The 9,191-nt window shown below is 37.7% G+C and overlaps 1 protein-coding gene across 3 annotated transcripts in view; it reads right to left on the bottom strand.

The window, feature by feature from the left end:
* Positions 1–9,191, bottom strand: part of nrg1 (neuregulin 1) — a 41,177-nt gene continuing 31,986 nt past the window's right edge. For all 3 annotated transcript variants that reach the window (XM_014002776.1, XM_014002777.1, XM_014002778.1), the window contains one exon: positions 1–3,504. In XM_014002776.1, the coding sequence (XP_013858230.1) occupies positions 2,925–3,504 (580 nt within the window). In that variant the 3' untranslated portion in view covers positions 1–2,924. The remainder of the gene's footprint in view (positions 3,505–9,191) is intronic.

The following is a 9,191-nucleotide window of genomic DNA, read 5'->3' as shown; positions in this document are numbered from 1 at the left end:
TTTGGTTTTAAGATTGTTTTATTCGTCTTTTAAATCACACATACAATGACACTGCACATATGAACACAAACTGAAGCATTTAAAAAGTAGTGCAAGCAGTCCTAGGAATTTGTGAGAAGCTAAATTTGTAAAAGTCTAGGATTAATGACTCAAAGCATTTAACCATGACGTGTATCACTTTGCTGTCATCTGTAGGCCACAGATCCACGTTGGTAAAATAATGATGTCTTCAGTAAAGGCATATTGGGCCACTTACTCAGGTTTATACAAAATTCTAATCTTCACATTAGTACTTATCTCTGTAGAGGCACTAGTGTAGTTGAGTTTTTGTACAATTCATAAAATATGACTTACTCCCAACTGAAAAAAATAAATTAAAACATTTTAGTATCCAGCATCAAGCTTGACCCAAGCTACAAACATCAAGTCAGAATAAAATACTTCTCCCACATTTGCGTATTTGCCTTGCGTTTCTATGACGTATTAAAATTGGAGGTTGCAATAAAAAAAAAGTCACATCAGCTTTTTATGTAACTGAAAGCATACAGTGTGATCTCTAACAACGCCACGTTACCACAGATTTATTGGTCATGTCGAAAAGTTTTGTAGCATGAATGAAGCTGACTCTGAAACATTAGGGCTCACATAAGCAATAAGAACAAAGGTTACGGAGCAGCAACATAACATTAACTAGGTGTTATGCTAACAGCAAGAGGGGTGGTCAATTTAGATTTTTATTCAGAATTTGTTGAAGAATAATGTTTGCTAATATTATGCCGAATATCAGTTTCATGTGTCTAAAATTGGCTGAAATATATCATTCTCAACTTAGCATTAGCCCTTAGCTTAAGATTGAGATTAGCTTTCAGAACATCATGGGGATTGCTCTTGGCTATCACCACACCAAATTTCTGTTCATTTTAAAAAAGGCTGATTTACAACAATTTGAAACAAGCTGTGGTGGCCATCTTGAATTTTCAAATTCAGATTAGTTTTCTTTATTTGAATGTGTCGCCCTAAAAAGACACGTCATATTTTCAGCCCAAAATATGTTGTTTATGTCATGTGGTTGTTGCTTGCTAATATTGAGTTGTTGGAGTTTGACAGTACCAACAACATCTGTACCACATATTTGGATTTGTTTTATTTTGTTTAGTAGCCATTGTGTACTTAGTTCAGTCACATGATGTGCACCACAACACGACTAACATCCCCCACACACACATTTCACACAAAAGAAGAAAATAAAACTCTGATGTGGAAGTTGCTGTTGTCTATCAAGTTTGGATGAAGAGGACAACTTAAGAATTGCCAAATGTAGATATGGTGGGGTGGAGCTACAGAAAACACTAGCAAAAAGAAAACCCCAGATGAGGACCATGGATAGACCCTGAAAACTGGAATCTGGACGTTATTTCAAGCTCATGGAAAAAATTGTGACAAGAAGATGCTGGTGAATACCACAGATGTGTTGCCAGAACGTCACTTGTACGAACCAACAAAAACAATGTGGTTTCGAGGTGGAAAATATAACATTTAATTTAGAAACGCTTTAATATGCTGTCAGTTTTCCAAACCTCAACCCAATATGTTGTAAGTCATGAGAATACATCTATGTTACACGTATGTCAGCCATGTTACAAAACTTGACTTTTTTTCAATACGTCTAATTTTTTAAAACTTTTTGACCTACTGAGAAAGTATTTTTAAAATACGTCAAAATACTCAGCAAAATACGCAACAGTGTGACAGTAGCATTTGGCCTCTTTTGTTCCTTTTTTTCCAGCATTGTTTAAAAAGGTTTTCATACATGAACACCAGAGATGTTTTGTGGGCAACATTCAGGTCAGGAAATAAACAATTAAGAAAACAACTCATGTCAGCAGGTACACTCGCTCTGCATCAGTGTTCAAGTTTTGCTGATGTATTCACATGTTGGCACACTTGCTGCAGCTGCTCATGCACACATTACAGAAAGTCAAGAGTATACAGTATGTTGCAGACATTTACAGTTTCATGTCCAGCTCTCTTGGAACATCTCTGGAAAACTTCAGTCCTTGGCCACACACGTGACACCGGTTTTGAGAAGTGCAGGAGTGAAGCAGTGCTGTACCTACCGACCTTATAACCCAGTATAGAGTTTAAAAAAAAAGAACCCTACATGTTTGTATTGAGTACACAGGTAACAGCATTAGTTAAGAGTTAAGAAGCAGATTTTAGTGACTGCAGATTTATCTCACAGTTATGATATTTATTGAGTGACAGAATACTTAGGCAAACAGTTCAGCTAAAGTGTAGTACAGCAACCAATAAAAACAGATCAAAATGATTTATTACATTTTCTCTACCTCTAATCAAATGCAGGTAATGAGCCATGTTGTTAATGTATCAGTGAGTATCAGTCCAGGCGGTATCGTTTCGTGATGCATTTCTTGAAAACAGTTTCAGTGAGATAGCACTGAGACAAAGACATCAGAGGAAAAAAAACAAACTTCTCAAAGCACATGTCTGAAAATGAAACCATAACATTCTCATCATTCTATCAAACGTGTAAAGACAGCATGCGTTTTCAACCTATAAAAAATGAGGACAGTGAGAGCCCAGTATGCAATGTTATTTCCCTCTGAAGCATACAAAACAGAAAAGGCACCACTGATATTTTTCCTCTCTGAAATATTCTGGGAACCTTTGCTAGTGTATGGCACTTTACCTGCAACACAGAAACGCTTTTTTTTTCTTTATAAAACTCGTTTTACTACATCACTAAAATAAGTTTCAGTTTTCCCTTCTCTTTGAACGCCTTTATGCAGCATCTAATTTGCCAAAACAAACATTTAAATAGTGCTTATTTCTTTATAGTTTCCTAAACGTAAAATATCCTATGCTAAGTTTTACACTCTACACAGCAACCAGATTGTGGCATTTTACTTGCACAATATCATTGGTGATGCTGGATTAGTCCTGCTGCTCTCCATATCCCAAAGGGCCGTGGTACTGTCTGCGTTAAGGAAGGCTGTGTCTGCCCCCCGAGCGTCCTCTGTTTCACTAAACAGCATGCTGTCACAACTGGACTCCGCATAATGCTGCATATGGCATGCGGCTCTTTTTGTAATGCAGTTACTGGTATTGTTGGTTTGATCAGTTAGTTTCTCAGTTAAATCGGAGAAACTATGGCTGGCAGCTGTGGTGTCATGGTCACCTGTGGCTCCGCAGTTGACATTCTTTGCGACAAGCGCTGGGCTAGGCGGTAAGCTGTGAGCCACGTGGCCGTGGTTGTAGTGAGAAAAGCCCCTCTTCTGTTCATCTAGCCTCGAAGACGTGTGTGGCTGGCCCTTTTTTGACAGCAGCAAGGGTCGCTCCTCTTCAACAGAGGGGCTTAAAGCCACTGAGGGGACAGAGACGGCCAAGCTGGACATGGGGGCTGACATCTCTGATGGAGGAGAGCCTGGAGTCATGAGAGCAGTCTTTGACTCAGGTGACAGCTGAGTCATGGCAGATGCAAATCTGCAGAAACACAATGAAAACAGAAACACATTGACTGCAGTGCTAAAAGTCTGAACACGCTTACATTTGTGTTTGCACTGCAACATTTCACAAAATGCATGGCTATAGGTGTTTTTGGATTAAAACTTATTAAGGACTCTTTGAGAGTTATGAGGACCTTAGCTATAAAGTTCTTATGAGGTCTTTTAACCCTTGTCCACATAAAAACACTGTAGTAACATGTTGTAACATGCAGTAATGTAACCCTGCCGTGAAAATACACCCAAAACAGAAAACTAGACATGGACCATGCATAAAGCTTGCATGCTGTTGATGGATTGAAGAGAATTAGCAGAGTAAAACATTTGGGGGAGCAGACGGAGCTATGACATCGTTTTCAAAATGTTGCATTTTATGACAGTTGATTCAAGTATTTTTTTCCAACGTGGAACACATTCCAAAAAGTACAATGTTGGAATTTCTAAAAAATGGACACAAAGCTGTAAGAATAAAAACATTTGTGCATTCACAAAACACTTTTCTCATGTTGATGGCCCCTGAGTACGACTATGAAGTGGGGAGACAGTGACTCAGATGGATTGTCGGTTCGAACTTCCACTCCATTTTTCTCAGCCACCATGTCTTTGGGCAAGACACTTCACAACCCTTGCGTGCTGGTGGTCAGAGGGTCCGATGGTCCTTATGTATGACAGCCTCACCTCTGTCAGTGTGCCCCAGGACAGCTGTGGCTACAGTGGAGCTTACCTCCATCAGTGTGTGAATGGTTGAATGACTGGTTGTAGTGTGAAGCGCTTTAGAGTCCTCAGGGACTTGATAAAGTGCTATATAAGTTCAGACCATTTTACCATTTATAAGGACCTACGTGTTTGCCTTTGCACAGCCAGGGGTACACTGCTGACAGTCAGATCAATGAATGCTTATGTGTGGGCCAATACTTGAGAGTACCCATTAAACAGAAAATATCAACTCTAATAATCTGAAATCTGAATTTCTATTTAACACAAAACCAAACTAAAGATGCTAGTTCCAAAAATTCTTTGGCTTTAATAGGTCATATTTCCAAGATACTGTATTATAGGTAATGAAACATTTCTCCATAAGTCATCATGATGTCAGCAGCTAAACAAACTCCTGGTAAAGTTTGTTGCTCAAGGAGGACCCAAATGCAGGTTTCAGAACTAGAAGGCAGACAGGTGAAAGACAAATATTAACACTATAAAATCTTTAAATATATATTTATTTGTATAATCCTTAAATATTTATTTACATCAAATTTTGTTTGTTTACAAATGCAAATACATCCCAAACAAAGGTTTCAAATTTAGCTCCATACATTCCCTAATTAGATTTGTTTTTTAACGGTTCATATCATCATCATCATCATCATCATCATCATCATCATCATCATCATCATCATCATCATCATCATCATCATTATTATTATTATTATTATTATTATTNTGTATTTAGCTTAATGCTTTTAACCTTAGTACACACTCACTCTGCTTAACATTTTTAGGTAAAAATTACAGTCCTCCCACTCTTCAACTACAGCAATATCATCTCAAAAATGCAACCCATTCTCACTCCCAAGTCGTCACATATTGACGCGTTGGCAAGGTTCCCTCTACGTCCGATTTTGACGCGCAGGGTACCCCCGTCACGTCAGTTACTGACGAGATGGGGCGAAATCTGTTGTCATATTTTCAGAAAGTGTATAAAATGCGCGAAAGCGACCATTCCAAAGCCTGAAATTGCCTTTGTTCACTTTAGACATCCTGTCCCTGACCGTAGTACCTAAAATTAACCATTTTTAGAAAATGTACAGAATTCACGTGAACATGTTCTAAAGCGTAAAATGACGAAATATTCACCATAGACATCCTACCCCTGATCCCAGTACCTTAATTTAACCATTAATCCTGATCCCTCATGTTAACCTCAGACCCCCGACCCAAAGACCCCTGGTGGCGAAACCCGGAAAATCCGCGGGCGTCAAGGACTGACGCGAGGGGGGTACCCTGCGCGTCAAAATAAGACGCAGAGGGAACCTTTGGAAAAGCGTCAATATGTGACGACTTGGGAGTGAGAATGTGTAGAAAAATGATATATTGTATACAGTATATATTTATAAAATAACTAGTGGATGAACCTCTGAATGGATGCTGCTGTGACACCTGAACTTCCCCTTGGCAGGACAATAAATGCTATTTCTATTTCTATTCTTTTTCTATTTTTCCTTAGGAGGCCATCTTGGATTTTTGATTTGCAGTCAGAGTCTATAAGGATAATGCTCTGCTTCTCTGTAGCTCTAACAACATTTGAGTTATAGCTATTAGCTGTGGTGGCCAACTAGAATTTTCAAATCAAGAGATTATTATTAATATTTGTATGTGCACCCCCCCCCCCAAAAAATAAAATAAAAATAAAAAAAACAGCCACCAGCATGCCACCCATAGCAAAAAAGTCTAGCTCCACCCCTGCATGTAGCCATTTGATTTGTTATCGGACTTCCTTTCAACATTCATCACTACATCCCTGGTGAACTGGCCTTCTCATCACTCCCATGGACAAACACACTGGTTTCTGCTGATCTAAATATAAAATCCCATCCTGCCTCCATTCATTACTCAACATCGATAACTACATTAATCTCTGTATCCCTAAAGCATGCACTTTCTTTGGCCATTCATCTTGTCAGTTCTTTGCTGCTAATTATTGGAACCATCTACAACGGACTCTAAAGTTCACTCTTTTCATCCCGTTCTCGTCTTTTAAAAGCTCAGTGAGAGCATCCCTTCATGATTGTTGTTGTTTTTAGTAACGTTCTTTTCACGTTTTATTGTTGCATTGTTGTGTACCTAGGGCCGGACGATATGTCCAAAACTTGCATAGCGATATTTTTCATAATTTGGTCAGTACAATATAATTCCGATATTGATTAAAAAAATAAACAATATAAAAGCCTCAGAAAACCTGCCAGGAATGACCACAACAGATTAAAAAATTTTTTGCCAAGTCTATGAAACACCTCCGGTATGGCATTTTAGAAATAAAAACAGTACAAATAAATAAATGTTCACCTTTTTTTTGTATTTAACCTTCAAAGAAAAAAAATGAATAAACTTTCACCTTTGTCAATATTAATAGCTTTAACTTTAAACTACAGCATAGGCTTATGTTTTTCTTACAGATTTAAACAAAAGTGCTTCAGCCAGGCTAAAAAACACAAACCTTCTCAGAAGTGCTGCAATAAAAAGAAAACAACAACAACAACAACAACAAATGTTGCTGGGGGAAGGGCATTGTTGAGGGTTGATGATACTCCATGACAGGCTCTAGGAGGTTTCTGGCAAGAGATACAAGCTGGTCTACATTATCTGGTTTCAAAGTGACAATGTTGTCCTCTGTACTGAAAACCCTCTAAGATGGAAAACTTGTTGTCTGAATGCACAACTGTTTGGATGGATGTACAGCATCACTCACACAGCCACTGGGGTGCAGCTCTGTCTGTTCTGCATGAATCAGCTGCACCGTGAACATCAGTCAGTGAAATAATAGACTGTAATGCATATCCAAATATCCAAAATGTGTTTAAATATTACCTCCATATTTAAAACTCACTCATGTCACCGTTATTGAAAAAAATTATATCATTATATATGTTGATATTGAATTATTGTCCAGCCCTAATCCGTTCTAGCTGTTTTTCTGTTATCCATACTTTTGGTCCGTATGGTTTGATGTTGGATTGTCTATCATTCAAATGTTACTTTTCTGCTGTCTTATCACTTCTGCATTTGCTGCCTGTTGGCCGGGTCATCACTGAAAATAAGAATTACGTAGTTCTCAAAGGACTTAATTGTCAAAACAAAGGTCAGATAAAATATATAAAAATTATTTAAGCAAAGATTTTTGTGAATCTTGGTCTTCTCTAATTGTTTTAAATTGCTTTGTGTACAAAATATGCAGTACAATTTAATTTAACTTGTCTCGTCTTTTGTACAATGAGCCACTGCTCTCAGCAAAATGTGGGGCGGTGTCCTCGGTGCACCTCCGCCCTGCTGCTTAATGAGCAAAGTTTACAGCGTTAACTCTGAGTTATTAAACACTGGATTTGAAGGACTATCTTCATGTTCTATTATTTTATACTGTATTCTGGCCATTAAACAACAACAAAAAAAAAGAATTTTAAACAACTTTTTGACAATTTATTTCTTATTACATCAATTATTTGCAGCATTGTTGAAATATACATTTTCACTGTGTTTCTGTGAAGGCAACGATGCAACAGGTTGCTCCTTCCCCTCTGTTGAAAAAACCACAACTCACAAGACAATAATAAACTACGAGCTGCAACTAGTGATGGTCTTCGAGAATAAAAAGCTTTTGCCCTGGCTGTAATCTGTATGAGAAATAAGCAAACTGTTCCAGTCAGTGCAGTGTGAGGTCTACAGTAGTCTATGCAAAGGTTTTGTGTGTTAAACACGTACAGTTATAAGTTTGTTCCTGTTTAGTGAGGACAAAAGTTGTACAGTTATATGGAATCAGGACTTGAGATAATTTGCAGAAAAAAATAGGTAAGAGTGTTTTTTTAATTATTTTTGTTTCAAATCATGCAAAATATATTTAGCACACTTTAATTTCTTGTGTGATTAACACAGCATTGATGTATTAAAGCATTGATACTTTTGTCTGGAAATGAGTTTGTTTAGTTGGTTTAGAGCTTATTTGACCTCTGCACATTTACAGCAACAGCTTTTAAAGTTAAATGTCTTAATTGAAATCAGCTCAAACTTTTAAAAAAATGAAGAATTGATGTGGGAATTATGCAGAAATGAAATGTCCTTTAATCGGCTAACAGCAATTACTTCACAATCCTAATCAAATAAAATCTAGTTTAAAAATGCAGTTTTTAAACCCTCCTTCTGGCTAGGCTCAAAGTGTTAAATAAACCTGGAAAAGTCCTGGCAGCTTCTTGTTCTTTGTGGCTGTCTCTTTATTGCACACATTTTTTAAATTAGTTTATTATTACCTTGACCTTTAATGCAACTCTTGTTGGAGTTTGGTGTCTTGGCACTTCCCTGAATAAGCACCTAAGTCACTGGCGCCACCTGTGGCATTCAGACGACCCCGGACACCCTGTGTGGCACGTTGGCCATTCTCCGCCAATGACATCACAGAGAAAGACTCAGTATCAGACAGAAGACTGTTGCTCCAGTCCTCACTCCAGCTGTAGAGACAGGGAAGGTGGTATTTACATGGGGACTGGTTTTACATAAGCCTCTGTACCGTGACACAAATGCTTAAATTAGACTTTTTTTCTCTCCATGTTTTTGTTGCAATAAAAGCAGATATTTCTACACAGATAACCTATTCCAACAGGCATGTTTGACCTGGTGATACAGCGGGTAAAATAAGTATTGAACACGTCACCATTTTTCACAGTAAATATATCACTAGAGGTGCTAATGACATGAAATTTTCACCAGATGTCGGTAACAACCCAAGTGATCCATACATACAAAGAAATCAAACCATATATGTCCAGAAATGAAGTTATTTGTAATAATGTGGAATGGCACAGGGAAAAAGTATTGAACACACTTACTGAAATTTATCTAATACTTTGTACAAAAGCCTTTGTTGTCAATGACAACAAAGGCTTTTGTACAAAGTATTAGATA

This window comes from Austrofundulus limnaeus, unplaced genomic scaffold, assembly GCF_001266775.1.
Source record: "Austrofundulus limnaeus strain Quisiro unplaced genomic scaffold, Austrofundulus_limnaeus-1.0 Scaffold15, whole genome shotgun sequence".
NCBI lineage: Eukaryota > Metazoa > Chordata > Actinopteri > Cyprinodontiformes > Rivulidae > Austrofundulus > Austrofundulus limnaeus.
Note: the sequence above shows the minus strand (reverse complement) of the source record. Positions and strands in the feature narration are given on the sequence as shown.